The sequence below is a fragment of the Oncorhynchus tshawytscha genome, linkage group LG31, assembly GCF_018296145.1.
Source record: "Oncorhynchus tshawytscha isolate Ot180627B linkage group LG31, Otsh_v2.0, whole genome shotgun sequence".
NCBI lineage: Eukaryota > Metazoa > Chordata > Actinopteri > Salmoniformes > Salmonidae > Oncorhynchus > Oncorhynchus tshawytscha.
This window is the reverse complement of record NC_056459.1, coordinates 12,520,480-12,540,874: the sequence shown is the minus strand read 5'-3', so window position 1 is coordinate 12,540,874 and position 20,395 is coordinate 12,520,480. Positions and strand designations below refer to the sequence as shown.

General features: G+C 43.8%; 1 protein-coding gene across 1 annotated transcript in view; it reads left to right on the top strand.

Annotated features, from left to right (window-relative positions):
- The window catches only part of LOC112229327 (immunoglobulin superfamily DCC subclass member 3-like), a 36,211-nt gene extending 16,823 nt beyond the window's left edge, over positions 1-19,388 (top strand). Inside the window, exons 5-14 of the mRNA XM_042309825.1 lie at positions 1,862-1,999; positions 4,188-4,346; positions 13,754-13,919; positions 14,970-15,220; positions 15,471-15,635; positions 16,446-16,634; positions 17,636-17,746; positions 18,000-18,129; positions 18,387-18,522; positions 19,284-19,388. Of these exons, the coding sequence (XP_042165759.1) occupies positions 1,862-1,999; positions 4,188-4,346; positions 13,754-13,919; positions 14,970-15,220; positions 15,471-15,635; positions 16,446-16,634; positions 17,636-17,746; positions 18,000-18,129; positions 18,387-18,522; positions 19,284-19,388 (1,550 nt within the window). The remainder of the gene's footprint in view (positions 1-1,861; positions 2,000-4,187; positions 4,347-13,753; positions 13,920-14,969; positions 15,221-15,470; positions 15,636-16,445; positions 16,635-17,635; positions 17,747-17,999; positions 18,130-18,386; positions 18,523-19,283) is intronic.
- The last annotated feature ends 1,007 nt before the right edge of the window (positions 19,389-20,395 follow it).

The following is a 20,395-nucleotide window of genomic DNA, read 5'->3' as shown; positions in this document are numbered from 1 at the left end:
GGAGATTATAACAGAACATGGCCAAGATGTTCAAATGTTCATAAATGACCAGCATGGTCGTATAATAATAAGGCAGAACAGTTGAAACTGGAGCAGCAGCACAGTCAGATGGACTGGGGACAGCAAGGAGTCATCATGTCAGGTAGTCCTGGGGCATGGTCCTAGGGCTCAGGTCCTCCGAGAGAGAGAAAGAGAATTAGAGAGAGCATATGTGGGGTGGCCAGTCCTCTTCTGGCTGTGCCGGGTGGAGATTTTAACAGAACATGGCCAAGATGTTAAAATGTTCATAAATGACCAGCATGGTCGAATAATAATAAGGCAGAACAGTTGAAACTGGAGCAGCAGCACGGCCAGGTGGACTGGGGACAGCAAGGAGTCATCATGTCAGGTAGTCCTGGGGCATGGTCCTAGAGCTCAGATCCTCCGAGAGAGAGAAAGAAAGAGAGAAGGAGAGAACGCACACTTAGATTCACACAGGACACCGAATAGGACAGGAGAAGTACTCCAGATATAACAAACTGACCCTAGCCCCCCGACACATAAACTACTGCAGCATAAATACTGGAGGCTGAGACAGGAGGGGTCAGGAGACACTGTGGCCCCATCCGAGGACACCCCCGGACAGGGCCAAACAGGAAGGATATAACCCCACCCACTTTGCCAAAGCACAGCCCCCACACCACTAGAGGGATATCTTCAACCACCAACTTACCATCCTGAGACAAGGCTGAGTATAGCCCACAAAGATCTCTGCCATGGCACAACCCAAGGGGGGGCGCCAACCCAGACAGGATGACCACATCAGTGAATCAACCCACTCAGGTGACGGACCCCTTCCAGGGACGGCATGAGAGAGCCCCAGTAAGCCAGTGACTCAGCCCCTGTAATAGGGTTAGAGGCAGAGAATCCCAGTGGAAAGAGGGGAACCGGCCAGGCAGAGACAGCAAGGGCGGTTCGTTGCTCCAGAGCCTTTCCGTTCACCTTCCCACTCCTGGGCCAGACTACACTCAATCATATGACCCACTGAAGAGATGAGTCTTCAGTAAAGACTTAAAGGTTGAGACCGAGTTTGCGTCTCTGACATGGGTAGGCAGACCGTTCCATTAAAATGGAGCTCTATAGGAGAAAGCCCTGCCTCCAGCTGTTTGCTTAGAAATTCTAGGGACAATTAGGAGGCCTGCGTCTTGTGACCGTAGCGTACGTGTAGGTATGTACGGCAGGACCAAATCAGAGAGATAGGTAGGAGCAAGCCCATGTAATGCTTTGTAGGTTAGCAGTAAAACCTTGAAATCAGCCCTTGCTTTGACAGGAAGCCAGTGTAGAGAGGCTAGCACTGGAGTAATATGATAAATTTTTTTGGTTCTAGTCAGGATTCTAGCAGCCGTATTTAGCACCAACTGAAGTTTATTTAGTGCTTTATCCGGGTAGCCGGAAAGTAGAGCATTGCAGTAGTCTAACCTAGAAGTGACAAAAGCATGGATAAATTTTTCTGCATCATTTTTGGACAGAAAGTTTCTGATTTTTGCAATGTTACGTAGATGGAAAAAAGCTGTCCTTGAAATGGTCTTGATATGTTCTTCAAAAGAGAGATCAGGGTCCAGAGTAACGCCGAGGTCCTTTACAGTTTTATCTGAGACGACTGGGTTTGTTCATGTAGCTTTTCAATCTATATTTTAGTTGTTTTGGACAACTAAAGAATAGAATATTAAACTGGCCACGTTTATGCTAATCACAAATGTTGACAAAATCCCTATAGGCTAAAGCCAAAGTCCGAACATGGTCTGGTTCAGCCGACGAACCTGTTTAACAGTAGTGTCTTATCTTCTCTCTCTTTGTTCGTGTCCTTTTTCCCTCTCTACAGGTGAGGCTTCCAGGATCTACAAGGAGCCAGTTATCCTCTCTGGGCCCCAGAACCTGACCATCACCGTCCACCAGACAGCCATTTTGGAGTGCATTGCCACAGGGAACCCCCGGCCCATTGTGTCCTGGAGCAGGCTGGGTAACAACTGTTCTCATGCAATCAGAATGGCATACATTAGCCTTAATTTATACCACACTGAGTTAATGATAGTACAGTCGTGGCCAAAAGTTTTGAGAATGACACAAATATTAATTTCCACAAAGTGTGCTGCCTCAGTGTCTTTAGATATTTTTGTTAGATTTTACTATGGAATACTGAATGCATTTCATAAGTGTCAAAGGCTTTTATTGACAATGACATGAAGTTGATGCAAAGAGTCAATATTTGCAGTGTTGACCCTTCTTTTTCAAGACCTCTCCAATCCGCCCTGGCATGCTGTCAATTAACTTCTGAGCCACATGATGGCAGCCCATTCTTGCATAATCAATGCTTGGAGTTTGTCAGAATTTGTGGGGTTTTGTTTGTCCACCCGCCTCTTGAGGATTGACCACAAGTTCTCAATGGGATTAAGGTCTGGGGAGTTTCCTGGCCATGGACCCAAAATATCGATGTTTTGTTCCCCGAGCCATTTAGTTATCACTTTTGCCTTATGGCAAGGTGCTCCATCATGCTGGAAAAGGCATTGTTCATCACCAAACAGTTCCTGGATGGTTGGGAGAAGTTGCTCTCGGAGGATGTGTTGGTACCATTCTTTATTCATTGCTGTGTTCTTAGGCAAAATTGTGAGAGAGCCCACTCCCTTGGCTGAGAAGCAAACCCACACATCAACAGCCTTATTGTTGGTATGACACAGGACTGGTGGTAGCGCTCACCTTGTCTTCTCCAGACAAGCTTTTTCCCAGATGTCCTAAACAATCGGAAAGGGGATTCATCAGAGAAAATGACTTTACCCCAGTCCTCAGCAGTCCAATCCCTGTACCTTTTGCAGAATATTAGTCTGTCCCTGATGTTTTACCTGGAGAGAAAAATGTAGTGGAAACATTCTTCTTTGCTGCCCTTCTTGACACCAGGCCATCTTCCAAAAGTCTTTGCCTCACTGTGCGTGCAGATGCACTCACACCTGCCTGCTGGCATTCCTGAGAAAACTCTGTACTGGTGGTGCCTCGATCCTGCAGCTGAATCAACTTTAGGAGATGGTCCTGGTGCTTGCTGGACTTTCCTGGGCGCCCTGAAGCCTTCTTCACAGCAATTGAACCGCTCTCCTCTCCGATAAATGGTTGATTTAGGTGCAATCTTACTGGCAGCAATATCCTTGCCTGTGAAGCCCTTTTTGTTCAAAGCAATGATGACGGCACATGTTTCCTTGCAGGTATCATGGTTGACAGAGGAAGAACAATGATGCCAAGCACCACCCTCCTTTTGAAGCTTCCAGTCTGTTATTCGAACTCAATTAGCATGACAGAGTGATCTCCAGCCTTGTCCTCCTCAACACTCACACCTGTGTTAACGAGAGAATCACTGACATGATGTCAGCTGGTCCTTTTGTGGCAGGGTTGATAAATGCAGTGGAAATGTTTTTTTGGGATTCAGTTCATTTGCATGGCAAAGAGGGATTTTGCATTTAATTGCAATTCATCTGATCACTCTTCATAACATTTTGGAGTATATGCAAATTGACATCATACAAACTGAGGCAGCAGACTTTGTGAAAATTAATATTTGTGTCATTCTCAAAACTTTTGGCCACGACTGTAGCTAAACAATGAGTTGATCTCTGTATTAGCTATTCTGCGTATTATGCACTATATTGCTCTATAGGTGAGTGAGCTGAGAACGTCATAAAAACAATGTGCCCCCTTCAATGGGGCAGAAGGCTGTTGTTGTTGTGATTGTGGATGGCCAGATAGCTAGCAACAATGACAATAAACTGCCGTGCAGGGAATCGTAAGTGGCTCGTATTAGTTAGTTTTATCTTCTTCTTGATACCATACCTTGTTTTGAGGTGTTTTGACTGATGTCACGTCTATGCTAACATGGCAAAAATGTGCTAGCTAGCTAACCAACAACTGTAATGCTGTATTTGAGACAACAAGTGCTCATTGTACAACTTTATGTTTTTAATAAACATTGGAGATGAAATCTAGTTTACATGTTGTCAACAATCTAAGCCAAACCTGTTTTGCCCCATAGTTGTGCACGCGTTGATTTTGTTGCTAAACAACCAACCCTTCTATAAACTTAAGGTTTCAAACTTGATTTTCATTAAACCCTGTGTTTTTTTGTATTATGTTGGCCTATGTCTTATTCCTTTGTGTGCTCTCTCCAGATGGGCGCTCCATCGGGGTGGAGGGCATCCAGGTGTTGGGCACTGGAAACCTGATGATCTCGGACGTGTCACTGCAGCACTCGGGGGTGTACGTGTGCGCCGCCAACCGCCCCGGGACCAGGATGAGGCGTACTGCACTGGGAAGACTGGTGGTGCAAGGTGAGCTCCCTCCTAACCCTTTTCACACTACTATGCCGAAGTAACCCGAGCCAGGTTGTACTGAGCTGGCCTAGTTTCACAAATTGTTTACTCCATGTGTAACTCTGTGTTGTCTGTTCACACTGCTATGCTTTATCTTGGCCAGGTCGCAGTTGCAAATGAGAGCTTGTTCTCAACTAGCCTACCTGGTTAAATAAAGGTGAAATAAATAAAAAATATATATAAAAAAAATCCACCAATGTTGCTAGCACTGTGCTGAACATGACAATGTGAAAATAAAATATTAGAGCCAGGAGAGTACAGTTAAGGTCAACACAATAGTATGCAAACGGTAATACTGTACTTGCCTCACCTCACTAAGAGGCAGAGCCTGAGTCAAAGTAAAGTTTAAATGATTAATTAAGCATTTATACAGTAAGTGATATCCTCCAAGAATAGCTTTACAAGTCACAGAGTGAGCCTTAGCCAATGGTTCTATTGTTTTAACCCAGTGCTGCTGATCACATTGATAAAGCTTTATCCTGGGTCAGTAAATGACCATCAACTGACCATGACGCTGACAGATACACGTGATCACAGGAGCAGGATAGGGGATGGGGGGGGTCCATGTCCAGAAAGTGTGGTGGTGGTGATGGGGGTGGGGGTGTATGGGTGTAGGGTTTGAGCTTTGGGCTATTGGGACTTGCTGATGCCATCACATGAACCTGTATTGGCCATGACTTCTGCCAGGGAAGGGAAGGAAAATGGGTGAGTTTGGGAGAGAGGAGTCGATACCCAAGCTCCACCCTTTCACCTCACCTTTGGCCCCCTTAGAGCTTTGAAGGGAGGGGTGAGGTGCAGGTGGGGATGGGGGTTGGTCGTTTTTGGTGATACTATTGGTGCGAAAGAGACCCTGAGTTCCCACTTGTAATTAAACATTGACACTGGTCTCCAGCTGGACTTGTGTGTGTGTGTGTGTGTGTGTGTGTGTGTGTGTGTGTGTGTGTGTGTGTGTGTGTGTGTGTGTGTGTGTGTGTGTGTGTGTGTGTGTGTGTGTGTGTGTCCACTGCTACCAATACCTCATCCATCAGGCCCATCCATCACCCAGGAACTGTCCATATGTTCACCCTCCTCATATTTCACCCTCCCCCATTTTAATTGGCTATCCTAAGGGTTGACCAATATACTAAGGACCATCTCTGGGTAATGTGAGTGACCAACAACATAATAAGAAAAACATTGCCCTCCCATAAACAACTATGGATAGGATTACAGTGCATTTGGAAAGTATTCAAACCCCTTGACTTTTTCCACATTTTGTGACATTACAGCCTTATTAGAAAATGGATTAAAATGAATTCTCATTAATCTGCACATAATACCCCATAATGACAAAGTGAAAACCGTTTTTTTTGTAATTTTTGCAAATGTATTGAAATTGCTTATTTATATAAGTATTCAGACCCTTTACTATGAGACTCGAAGTTGAGCTCAGGTGCATCCTGGTTCCATTGATCATCCTTGAGATGTTTCTACAACTTGATTGGAGTCCATCTGTGGTAGATTCAATTGATTGGACAGGATTTGGAAAGGCACACACCTGTCTATTTAAGGTCCCACAGTTGACAGTGCATGTCAGAGCAAAAACCAAGCCATGAAGGAATTGTCCATAGAGCTCAGAGACTGACAAAGGTGCTTCAACAAAGTACAGAGTAAAGGGACTGAATACTTACGTAAATGTGATATTTCATTTTTTCATTTTTAATACATTTGCTAAAATGTTTAAAAAAACGGTTTTTCTTTGTCATTATGGGGTATTGTGTGTAGATTTATCAGAGGAAAAAAAAACAATTTAATCCATTTTAGAATAAGGCTGTAACGTAACAAAATCTGGAAAAAGTCAAGGGATCTGAGTACTTTCCGAATGTACTGTATATCAGAATGTAATCATGCGTTTTCTCCCCTGCCTCTCTAGAAGCAATAATTGCCACTGGATATGTAACTGATACTGTATATGCAATATATTGATGTTGATGTAATATATCTAATAATGCATTTGCACTTTCAAAGTCAATCAGTATATTACAATGTATTTAGCTTTTCCTTAATGATCTAGCCAAATATAGTTGTTTTGAAGGACTTATTACAACACCTAGTGACAATACCTGTGATAGGCTAGCGTCCTGCCCAGGGGGTGTACTTGTACATAAAGCTGCCTCAAGCTACAGAAACAGGAGATAGGCTCCTGCCCTTATGGACGTTCTGGTTTCGACAAGGATTGCTTGCTTAGTTACAATAGCTAGTAGTAAGCAAACTGTTACAATCCCTAGCTACCAACACCTTACATAATACCTAACAAAATGTAACCTATAGCTAGCAAAATGTTACCTGATACCAAGCTAGCAAAATATTACCTAGAAAGTAAAAAACTAAAAGAAGGTAGGCGTACATCTTAGTCATGTAACCTAGATATCCATATATCCCTTCACCCCCGTATTCCATTTAAATCACTCTACTTTGCACCCAGCTGTTAAGGCTCTCTCATATCCATGTTGTGTCAGCCTCTTTGACCTGGTCAATCAATAGTTCTCCCTATCAGTCTTTCACAAGTGGATTGGCCCTGGACGAGGTGGTCTTTAATGTATTAATTAATTAATCTATTTATTTATTTCTCTCTATTTGTTAAAGAAAAAAGAACAAAGAGCTTTTTAGGATGGTGGTCACATGAAATGGGTGAAATTATTGGTTCATGGACATTGTCAATGTCAAATGGAGGCCCAAAGTGACCTAAAATCTTAGTCCCTTTCAAAGTGTGATACTCGAGGTATATTCAGCTAGAATGTCCTCTCAATATTTTCTATGATACTTGATACTGTGGCTACAATCCACCACCATAGTATGGACTTAAAATTGCCATGCTGCACCCAATAATAATAATACAAACGTATTGGTTAGGCAAAAATCATATAGAATAGCAATGACCATGGGACTAATTCATTATTGAATTAATTCACTATTTTTAGCTCATTCATCTATTTGTTGTTCCCTATTCCTACCAACAAGGCAATACTGATAATATAGAATAATATGGAATACCCTGAGATATCATGCTGTTATTATGATGTCAGACTCCACACAAGTTGAAAGTCCTACTTTAAAGTTGGAAACCCTTAGCCATATGCACTGCTTAAAGGTTATTGGAGGGCATAGGGGTCTGCTTTTTCACACACACTGTCCTCATGACAGACAGTCCAATTCCCTCTCCCTTCTGCTCTTGAACCAGTCATGGTCATGGTCATGGACAGGACAGGAGGACAGCCAGGATAGGACAGGACAGATGCAAGGCCAGAGATTTGAACAATGGGAGAGAGGAGAGAAAGAATGAGGGAGAAAAAAGAAGGCGCAGAAGGTGAAGATGGTCATTGTGTGTGGGAGGGGAGGGGAGGGGAGGGATCACCTCTCATCCCTTACCCCTGTCCCTGTCCTGGAGGGCCTGCTATAGGAAAATCGTCAAAGTCAGGGAGGAGAGAGGACGGGACACCGTACCGGACTGGACAGATATGGAAGGAGAGAGAGAAGGGGGTGGGATTTTAGTTGGAGGAGGGTAAGACAGATGCATCCCCAAAGAGGGAGGAAGGTGACCACTCCCCCAGTCCCCACCCCCTGTCGTTCGTTACTGCGGTGTTTGGGTGGGGGTGGGGGGGGGCAGTTGTTCTTGTCACAGCTGGTGGTCAGGAGGTGGGGGACAGAGTTCAGGGGGACACACCGAGTGAGGGAGGACACAAAGGGTGCCAGGCCATTGTGTGATGACTGCTTTCTCTGAATGGAGCGCCAGTTATAACCATCCCCTCATCCATAGACTTTTTTTTGGGTAGAACATATTCATATGAAAAATGTGGAGAAGTTTGGAATCGTTTGAAATGCTTTAAAATGCATATCCCACAGCTGTCAGCTTACTGAGGGGGACTTGCTCATGTTAGATATGAGTGTCAGAACCAAACGGCATATTTGTCAGAAAGTAGAACATACATATTTGGAAATAGGGCATTATTTCATGAATGTGTCACTTAAGTGACAGAACACACCACATGGATTAGAAAAAAATAAACATCAGAATGTATAAAGTTAGAAACATCACCGTCATACTTTGTAAGCGGACTATAAAACACATGTTAGAAACATACCAAATCGTGTCCATTATGTAAATATGTAAAACATATTCCAAAACTCGATTTACAAAATAAATTGTGTTAGAACTAAATCAGTTACTTTTTGATGAACATACTTCACACAATGTATATGAAGTAACTGAGGCGAGGGCCATATTCAAGTCATACTGTATAAGGATCTCTATACAACTCTGATTCACACTATCTAGGAAACTATAACTAGTAACAACATAACCTACATGATATATATTTCAAAAATATACTCCTACCACAAAAGACAAAAAGCTAAACGAAGGAAGGTGATGAGGAATGCCCCTGGTGATGAAACTCAAGGTCAGGTCTAAGACTCTGCTAAAAGTCTAATTGATCAATACGTGCTATGGATTGACCTGATGTATGGACACTGAAACTGACGGTTAGATCTCAGCTGGAGAGACACAGTTGATCAGCTGAAGGGATGGACAGCAATTCTCTCCTTGGCTCCACCTCTATTGGGTTTTAATGTATTAATATATTAAAAAGAGTGAGAAAATTAGTTTTTCTACGTTCCCCTTAAACCAAATTTTTTTTTGCTGAAGTGTGAAGTGTACCTGGAGTCATGGCGAAAGAAGGCTATTTGGGTGTAGACTGATGACACAGTTACACACACACACATGTGCGCACATTCACCGCCACACATACACACGTGACACACACACACAAAAAACACCCCCTTTGTGCTTCAGACATCCATTCCAGTCGCCCCTCCCAACAATCGGCCCAATATTTATCCCTCACTAGTCCCCCCCTGCTGTCATCATCTCTCCTAACACAAACTCAACCCTTTCACAGAACAACAGCAGACTGGGTGTTTGAAACCAGTGCATGCTATCATCTCCAACATCTGAAATAAAATGATACATCATCAGGCTAGTGACATGACATAGTAGTGACATGATATAGTCACTCTCAATTTCAAGTTATTGTTCATCATCCATTAGAGCTCTGTGAGAATTCGGTGTGAAATATAATGGAAAAAACATAGTGTAGACATATTTGACGGCCATTAACCTAAATGCTACAGTGCTCAATGCTACAGCTGGCAATGCCTTAGATTTAATGACAAACTCAAACAGGCAGCTACAAGACAGGCTGAAGTGAACTTCAGATTAACTTCCAAGAGTTCTCTTGCAATTCAATTTCTTTTAATGTGTCTCTATGTCCTCACATCTCCCTCAACATTCCTCTTACCGATTAAACAAACAAGCAAAAGACAAAAGACACTTTGACGGCCATTGCTCAACAACAACTCCCTCCAAGCCTTTTATAGATCCTGGGGATCTGTATTGGTGTCCATATGTTTAAAGAAATTGGGGCCCATCAGAGGGAAAGCAGTTTGGGGAATATAAAATCTATGCCTCCATTGATTAATGGTCTTCTATTTTAATGGGTGTCTCTATGACCCTTGACCCCCCCCCCACACACACACACCCTCCAGTACTCACAACCTCATCTCTCAATTCCTCCCTTCCTCCATATTTCTCCCTTCTCTCTCGCACTCTCTCTCTGTCTTCTCTCATACTCTCCCTCCCTCCCTCTCTACCTCTCACTGGACCCTGTTTCTCTCTCTTCCCAGGCCCAGTCTCTCTGGGTCTCAGCCAGGGAGGGGTGAGGACAGGGGCTCAGGGGGTGTCAGTGTCAATAGATCAATTAGATGCTTAGGGGGAAAGGGGCTGGGGGTCTCTACATATATGCATGTCCCATTGTGTGCTATTGAGCTTGGTGTCAGGCGGGACGACGAACCCTGCATCTGTCCCGGGGACACCAGAGGGCCAGGCAGGGTCAAAATGGGGATAGAGAAGTGGGGACTGGGGTTAGGGTTAGATTAGGCTAGGCTGTCCTCTGGAAGTCTAGGCTCTCCATATGTTAAGTTCAAGCTCCGGGAAGAGGAGGGGAAATCATTGGGAATATTTTTATCGATCTGTTGTGGTAGATGTAGGGATGTTTGTATGTATTGATACACATTGAAGTATATGTAATGTGGGTAGTATGCTATAGGCTACTATAACTAAGGACAAAGTGTTTCCTGGTCAGGTCACATGGTCAGGACAAACTCAGGGAACTACTGTATATTTAGATAGTTAGATTTGAGAGCTGTGTTTCTAGCAAGTTAGAGGAAACTGTATAAAACTATAGGGTCTAGAGATATGATCAAATCACATTCACTTCTCAAGGTCCTTACTATAAGGACTGCAATGATCATAACCACCTTTATATGATAGTACAGCTGCCCCAAAACATGATCAGTACTGCCCTCTATAGTTCATTGTGAGACTGACAGCACATAGAACTCAATGCTCTCCCCCAAAAGGCCTTGTCATTCTAATCGATGCCGTTTTCCCTCTCTCTACTTTCACCCTCAATCTTTCCTCTATTGTCATCCTCCTCTGTTATTCTGCCTTCTTCCTATCTTTTCTCCAAACAACCTTTTCATCGCTCCACATCACTAACCTGCTTACTCTCCGTTTGTCTCCTCTCCTCTCTTCTCCTCTCCTATTGGCCTCCTCCCATTTTCCCCATATCATCCACCTCCCCTCTTGACTTTTTGAAAGTGCTAGTCCTATATTTTACTTTCATGCAAAGTTACATAGTATCACAAGCAAATGCAATTGATACAAAGATGAATCAATACACTTACATACACAATACACTTACAACAAATAAACTCAGCCAAAAAAAAGAAACGTCCCTGTCTTTCAAAGATAATTTGTAAAAATCCAAACAACTTCACAGATCTTCATTGTAAAGGGTTTAAACACTGTTTCCTATGCTTGTTCAATGAACCATAAACAATTAATGAACATGGACCTGTGGAACGGTCACTAACAGCTTACAGATGGTAGGTAATTAAGGTCACAGTTATGAAAACTTAGGACACTAAAGAGGCCTTTCTACTGAATCTGAAAAACACCAAAAGAAAGATGCCCAGGGTCCCTGCTCATCTGTGTGAACGTGCCTTAGGCATGCTGCAAGGAAGCATGAGGACTGTAGATGTGGCCAGGGCAATAAATTGCAATGTCCGTACTGTGAGACTCCTAAGACAGCGCTAAAAGGAGACAGCACGGACAGCTGATCGTCCTCGCAGTGACAGCACCTGCACAGGATTGGTATCTGAACATCACACCTGCGGGACAGGTACAGGATGGCAACTACAGGACAGGTACAAGATGGCAACAACAACTACCCGAGTTACACCAGGAACACACAATCCCTCCATCAGTTCTCAGACTGTCTGCAATAGGATGAGAGAGGCTGGACTGAGGGCTTGTAGGCATGTTGTAAGGCAGGTTCTCACCAGACATCAAATCAAATCAAATTTTATTTGTCACATACACATGGTTAGCAGATGTTAATGCGAGTGTAGCGAAATGCTTGTGCTTCTAGTTCCGACAATGCAGTAATAACCAACAAGTAATCTAACTAACAATTCCAAAACTACTGTCTTATACACAGTGTAAGGGGATAAAGAATATGTACATAAGGATATATGAATGAGTGATGGTACAGAGCAGCATAGGCAAGATACAGTAGCTGATATCGAGTACAGTATATACATATGAGATGAGTATGTAAACAAAGTGGCATAGTTAAAGTGGCTAGTGATACATGTATTACATAAGGATGCAGTCGATGATATAGAGTACAGTGTATACGTATGCATATGAGATGAATAATGTAGGGTAAGTAACATTATATAAGGTAGCATTGTTTAAAGTGGCTAGTGATATATTTACATCATTTCCCATCAATTCCCATTATTAAAGTGGCTGGAGTTGAGTCAGTGTCAGTGTGTTGGCAGCAGCCACTCAATGTTAGTGGTGGCTGTTTAACAGTCTGATGGCCTTGAGATAGAAGCTGTTTTTCAGTCTCTCGGTCCCGGCTTTGATGCACCTGTACTGACCTCGCCTTCTGGATGATAGCGGGGTGAACAGGCAGTGGCTCGGGTGGTTGATGTCCTTGATGATCTTTATGGCCTTCCTGTAACATCGGGTGGTGTAGGTGTCCTGGAGGGCAGGTAGTTTGCCCCCGGTGATGCGTTGTGCAGACCTCACAACCCTCTGGAGAGCCTTACGGTTGAGGGCGGAGCAGTTGCCGTACCAGGCGGTGATACAGCCCGCCAGAATGCTCTCGATTGTGCATCTGTAGAAGTTTGTGAGTGCTTTTGGTGACAAGCCGAATTTCTTCAGCCTCCTGAGGTTGAAGAGGCGCTGCTGCGCCTTCTTCACGATGCTGTCTGTGTGAGTGGACCAATTCAGTTTGTCTGTGATGTGTATGCCGAGGAACTTAAAACCTGCTACCCTCTACACTACTGTTCCATCGATGTGGATAGGGGTGTTCCCTCTGCTGTTTCTGCCCGACTCCCCCTGGCAACAACATCGCCTATGGGCACAAACCTGGACTAGACAGGACTGGCAAAAAGTGCTCTTCACTGACGAGTCGTGGTTTTGTCTCACCAGGGGTGATGGTTGGATTTATTGTTGAAGGAATGAGCGTTACATTGAGGCCTGTACTCTGGAGCGGGATCAATTTGAAGGTGGAGGGTCCGTCATGGTCTGGGGCGGTGTGTCACAGCATCATGGGACTGAGCTTGTTGTCATTACAGGCAATCTCTATGCTGAACTTTACAGGGAAGACATCCTCTTCCCTCATGTGGTACCCTTCCTGCAGGCTCATCCTGACATGACCCTCCAGCATGACAATGCCACCAGCCAAACGGCTCGTTCTGTGCGTGATTTCCTGCAAGACAGGAATGTCACTGTTCTGCCATGGCCAGCGAAGAGCCCGGATCTCAATCCCATTGAGCACGTCTGGGACCTGTTGAATCAGAAGGTGAGGGCTAGGGCCATTCCCCCCAGAAATGTCCGGGAACTTGCAGGTGCCTTGGTGGAAGAGTGGGGTAACATCTCTGGTGAGGTAACACCAGAAAATCTGGTGCAGTCCTTGAGTAGGAAATGCACTGCAGTATTTAATTAAACTGGTGGCCACACCAGATACTGACTGTTCATTTTGATTTTGACCCCCTGCCCCTTTGTTCAGGGACACATTATTCAATTTCTGTTAGTCCCATGTCTGTGGAACTTGTTCAGTTTATGTCTCAGTTGTTGAATCTTGTTAAGTTCATACAAATATTTACATGTTAAGTTTGCTGAAAATAAGCACAGTCGACAGTGAGAGGACATTTCTTTTTTTGCTGAATTTACATCATTCTCTTCCCACCAGCTCCCCCTGAGTTCATGCAGTGGCCGCAGTCTGTCTCAAAACCAGCGGGAGGCAGTGCTGTGTTCACCTGTGTGGCCCAGGGCGTCCCCGAGCCTCACCTCATCTGGCTGAAGAATGGCAAGATCCTGATGCCCGGTGACAATGTCAAGCTCACCAACAACAACAGGTACTGTACACCAGAGGTGTATTCATTACGCCGATTCTGTTGCAAAACATTTCTTAAACGGAAGCAAACTGAATGAAACGGGGAGGGGCCTTCCTGAATTTGTACAATAGAAACTCTTGTTTTGTTGTGTTTGCTTCCGTTCTTAAACGGTAAGCAGGTTATATAATGAATACACCCCTGGGTTTACATGTATGTTTTTTTTTGTCATTTAGTCTTATCTATAGTGAATTAGGCCTACAGTCAGTGCATTCAGCTTAAGTATGTAAAACAAACACATATCACAATCATTGCAAGTAAAACGTTTGTCGACAATAGACGCTAAATCTGTAAAATCAGCGTTTCCCCTAGATTTTTTTCCAAGGGGAATCGTAAAGACCCCCAAATCAACATCCAGATTCTCTGGAACCAAGGTTGTCCACTGAAAGCAGAAACAAACTACTTTTGTTGGGCAGCAATAGAGATGATATTGTTATTCCCACATACTAGCAGTTGATTTAGGCTAAAGTCCATGATCAGAAATGGTGAAATATGTGTAAAATCTCATTTGAAATAATGTTGATCTTTCCATTATTCTGTGTTTAATGTTTTTGCCTTGACATATCCGAGACATTATTTATGAATTACCAATTTAACTGAATGATGTGTACGCTTTGGGACCATGGTCCCATCCTCTCAATTGATATAAATCAGTTAGTGCTGGTATGATATCATTCTCATCAAGACTGGTCAGACCTACAGAAGAGCAGTTCATATATTCCACCTCAAGGTGGCACTGTTCGACAGTGGCTGACATCTCTCTCTGTTAAGTAGACTGAAGTTCTGCATTTGCACTGAACACGAGAGGATGGGATTCATTAGCTGCCTGATTATGTTTTGAATCACAAATAATTCCGTTGTATATCTGAATATTTGTTTGAATGCATATTCATACAACCAACCAACCCATCTGTTAGAAATGAACCCTTGTTGTTTACCCAATATACCAATGTTTTAATATGTCCTAACTCAAATAAATGATGAAAAAAATCATCTTTAATCTCCATCCTCCAGCACCCTGGCCGTGACGCGCATCACCTCGGAGGACGAGGCCATCTACCAGTGCATCGCTGAGAACATGGCCGGCACCAACCAGGCTAGCGCCCGTCTGGCCGTGTCCCTGGCCAAGGATCTGCCCGACTCCCCCCAGGGCCTCACGGCCACCGCCCTCTCCTCCAGCGCCCTGCAGCTCGCTTGGATCCAGCCGCCCGTAGAGATCACCGACGGCATCATCGGCTATGTGCTCCACATCCGCAAGATCAGCGGTGAGTGAGAGTCTTTATGTGATACTCTGTCAGCGTTCAAAGCAAAGCTAGCCTCTTGTCCTCCATTGTGCTGATGTAAAAGACCTGGCCAGGTGAAAGCCAGCCTAATGATATGTTTACTAAGGACAGATGTTTAAGCAATTGAGATAGTATTTTGTTTTCTTTTAAATACTGTAGCTGCACTTGACTGAGTGTGCCTGCTGAAATGGAACCTAACCCTAATGATAACACTGCTTGTTGTTCCCCCCAGAGCCAGACAGTAGAGAGCTGCAGGAGGCAGTCAGTAAAACCACCTTCCAGCATGACTTCACCAACCTGGAGCCAGCCACCACCTACTCCATCTACCTCAAGGCCTACTCCCCACTGGGTGCCAGCCAGCAGTCCAGCACTGTGGTGGCCACAACACTAGGGGGCGGTAGGTCACCAGTAACATGCTTTTGCTACGATCAGTTACACTTTATAATTATTTTCAACAATAACCATTTATAAACAGTGTATGATTATACCTATAGTGTACATATACTATTAATAAATTAGTATTTTATTATTTGTAAACATTTGAAAACATGTACTCACATTTATAAGCATTCCTAAACATAGATAATATTATATTATTAATAATTAAACATCTATTATATTATGGGAGAAAATGTCAAACTGTACTTCCCCCTACCCCAAATACAGTAGCTCCATGTATATTGCACAAAGCGGACAGCAGAGTGCTTAGGATGATGTAGCTAGACTAGTATAAGATTTAGAATATGGCTGGGGTAAGATTGAGATTTTTTTTAAATGGTTCTACGGTCTGATAGTCTGCCTGGTTATTTACAACCTGTGATCGATCAAAGGTGCTCATCGCCTCTTCCCTCTCTTTATGTAATTTCATAAATTTTACATCTCACATCCCACTTTTCTCATCTGTTCTCTCCATGTCTGTGCACTTATTTCATTTCCCATATACTATTCCAATCATCCACGGTCACTGATAAACACTCCCTTGTTTTTCCTCCCTGTCTTACTATCTCTTTGAGTTCTATCATCATTTCATCCTCACCCCTCTCTTTTTCTCTCTCTCCATATGAATTTAATTACTACACAATCTCTCATTCATACTGCTTCTCTAACCATCTCTATAGTCTTTCGATCTTTCCACTGACCTTTTCAATCATTCATTCATTTCTATTTTTCACATCCAATGTTCTAATCTTCATCTGTCCTCCTGTAGTGCCCTCTCCCCCTACCTTCTTCACCAAGGTGGTGAACTCCACTGCAGTCCAGGTGCTATGGGAGCTCCCCAGCAAGCCTGGCAAGGCAGAGGGCTTCAGGCTCACCTACCGCAGGGTCCCCCATGCCGACTTCCAGGGGCCAGTTCAGTTCCCTTGCCACGTCAATGCCCACACCATCTCCCGCCTTGGTGAGTGAGAGTGAGAGAGTGAGAGTGAGAGAGAGAGAGATTACATTTATTATATTTGATGGTATAAAATAATAATATATTAAATAAAATAAAAAAGTGTTACAATTAAATTATTTTTAAAGACTTCATCATTCAAATAAGTTGAACTTACACCTGGTGTAATACAGCAGTTTTAATTTCTTTCCCCTCCCTCATAGCAGTCTTCTTAACCAACCATCTGGGGTCCAATCTTTCATGTGTGGACCTTGAGTCACTCCTATACTCCTGCACTGCCGCCACATGTTTTTTTCCTATAACTGAATGTCAGAAAATTTTGAAGAAGATGAAATGTGATATTGATTTTCCAATGAGGTTATCTTCAGGCCAGTGCTGGATTTAAAAGGTTGTAGTGGTGCCGAGAATAACAATTACCCCATATTTGAATGATCATGTGACAGCGAGTTAATTACCATGCGCATGGAAGATATACGTAATATCCTTTCACAAAATGTGAAAAGGAGACCTTCGAATGTTCCTTTAGTTTCTTCTTCTGACATGTTTTGCTGTATCTGTAAAAAAAAAAACAAAGGTTAAATGTAAAGCCACCAAGTGGAAAATGACTGCATGGGTTGGTGTCAGCTACTGATCGGCATCATTGCATTCAGAGCATAAGCTTTCTCATACTGTAGCAATGACTAAATCTATATCGAGAGATTAAAAGAGGGAGACATGGGAGGATGTTGGAGATATCAAGATAGAGATGACAGAGTGAGAGGAAAGACAGTTGTAAGTGGGTTAGGGAGGGAGGCATTAGGGGAAAGGAACAGTCCAGGGAAGAGTGAAAAACTACATGCTCCCAAAATTCAATCTCTTTCAATCGCCAAATCAATAGCTTGGCTTATTTCGCGCAAGCAGTCAATAAAGCTCGTTCAATTTCTCCCCATTTAAAAAAAATATGACCTTCGAAATTGTCGAAGGGATTTTATAATGTGGCACTGTCGCCTTATGACTTGTTCTTGCAGAAACCGGCGCGGTGTATGAAGTCAAACTAGTGGCCTATAACGGGAACGGCGAGAGCGACTGCTCCAAGAGGCTGGTGTCACTGGCAGAAGAAGGCAGCAGTGCCAAAACCAGTGGTGAGTTTCCAATAAATATTAGAGTCGAGTCAGTACTGCGTAATAAACACTATTTTCAAGACAAGTATTAATTATTTGGTAATCTTCTGCACTTTTTGCTTCAAGTTTATTTTGGGGTGAATCTATTAGTTAGACTTGTGTTTGGCATTGCCACAAGGATAGAATATGTTTTCTCATAATGTTTCTGACTCTGTATTTGTGCGGGCTAATGAATGTATGGATGTACTCATCATGTGTTTCTTGGTTGCAGGTGGGGAGAACCAGTGTACCTGTAGACAGGAGAGCGAGGGCTCGATGGGTGGTATAGTGGTGGGCATTCATATCGGCATGGCCTGCATCATCTTCTGTGTACTCTTCCTCATGTTTGGGTACCGTCACAGGTAAGGAGGGGCCCTACGTTTTGGGAACCACTAGGTGTTGCTTTGCTTCTAGTACTGTACTTTCATTATAAGATTGGGTTTTTAAGGCCAGGTAAACTTTAGATATATCCTGATCGCCTATGATTTATCTTGTCAGTGTGAGATTGTGAACGTCAACTTTGGTACATTACATGTTAGTTGTATTTGTGAAGCCGTGTGTGTTGTTTTTTAGAGTGGACTTGTATGCATGTAATATTGAAATGTATTAATGTCCCCAGTTTGTTCTGCAGTAAAGGGACTCAGTACAGCTGGTCTGTTCCAAGAGGGGAGGACCGGGGACAGCTGGGACAAAACGGGATCCCCAAAGAGGGGGTCAGTCGTCCTGTAGAAGTCACCCTGGAGTTAGTGCCTCAGGTAGGAGGGCCGGTGCGCTGAGACATTGGCATACTGACTCATTCACTGCACAGCAAACACTAAGCTAACCTCTCACTCAATGTGGCCATTCGTTTTGTTCGCCCACAGTTCTATTGGCTATTTTCATCCCTGTAACAGATTGGAGGTGGCTAAATAGAGGTCGCAGTCTTATAATTGAATCATCGATGACATCAGAGCTGCAGGATATGGGTTGCCAGGACACATGCATTGACGTCACAGTAGTTTGGCCTCCAGTTATAACTCAGTTTCTAAAACAAAGTTGACACCTTCAGGACATCCGATATCTCAGGATGAATTGATCTATCATGCTCGCACTCCCATCTCTCTGTTGTCACAAGCTCATCCAACTATTCGATCTGAGATCTAGATCTCATCCGTCTGTGATTTCTGACCCCATGATAGATTACAAGCCTCCGGGCTCTAGTCAATCAAGCCTGGATTTGTTACCACTGAACGAAACATTGTTACCACGTCAAGGAAAAAATATATTACTTCAAGGTGTTCTAGAGACTAGGGTGTGTTTTTCAAAAGGTTTGGGGCTAACGTGGCACTTCGTTTTTTTATTTGATTGAATTGGATCCCCAGAGCTGTGTTGAACAATATCGATGTTACTAAGTCCAGGAGTAGAAATTGTGAACAAGATGATTGGTCAACAACAATGCAGAAGCAATCATCATTGGACAAAAGGAGGAATAAATGATAGACTGACACTCTGTCTTTTGTCTTTCTTTCTTTTCCAGAGTCGTGACACCACCTGTCATGGGGGGGGTCCGGTGCGTCCGGCCCAATGCCAGGTCCTCATCGAGCAGCACTCGTCTGGTCTGCCTGGCATGGGCACAGGCTAACATTGGCCAATAACCCCCCAAACCCTTACCTACCCTCCATCCCAACAGTTTGCCTCTCGATGGATACTCCACCTCGCCTGCCCAACCAAATCCCCATTCACACGCCACCCTAGTGTCCTGTGACGCCAGGGGTCCGCCATAGTTCTATCCATCCACCAACAAACCTGCTGCTGCTAACAAAAAAAGGCTCCATGTTTCCACTGTACTCTCTCGCCTTCCCTCCTCTTAAACCAAAGTCTGTTCTGTGCACGTGCACATGTGAATTCAGAATGCTAGCCTTGAGAAATGCCTCCTCCTACAGATGCCGTCCTATTATGTTGGGCTTTCTTATCTTGCCAAGGGGAGCAGATATAACCAAAACGTTCTGTTTCAATGATGTCCCCTTGGTAACAGTACATGCATTCGCACTGTGCTAATAAGGCCCCAGCTGATGCCAAATATAATGACTTACTGGGGCCCTTTAGGATCTCTATATACGTTCCGGTCCACTTAGGAAATCTTTGCACTAAGTGTACTAAACTCCACTGAGAATTCCTGCTAACTTCTTGTCAGGGAACATTACATTATCTTTAATTAGCCTTAGCTCTGCAATACTTAACAGACACAAGTGACGACGCGGCCTTGCTAATAGCCTTATTGAGTTGATTGTCTTTATCACCATACTAGCCTCAATGTCTGGAGGAACCATTTAAGGCAACCACAACCCTCCCCCACATTTACCCAAACCACTCTAACCAAAATCTACCTCCAAAGATAGCTACCTCAGTCTGATGTGATTGTCCGAGTCACAGTTGAGGCTAACGTTAGCCTGATGGATGCTGCTTGAGCAAGCCTACCTCAGAACCCCAAAATAAATCCTATACCCTTGATCCCCCCCTTCCCCCTCACTTCTTGTGCCAATGCCAGAGTCCCGTGCCAGCCACTGCCCAGCATCAGGGTGCCCACCTGAATGACTGCCATGGAGAGCCAAACTGTGGCAGTGTCTGAGCGTTACCATCCCCACACCC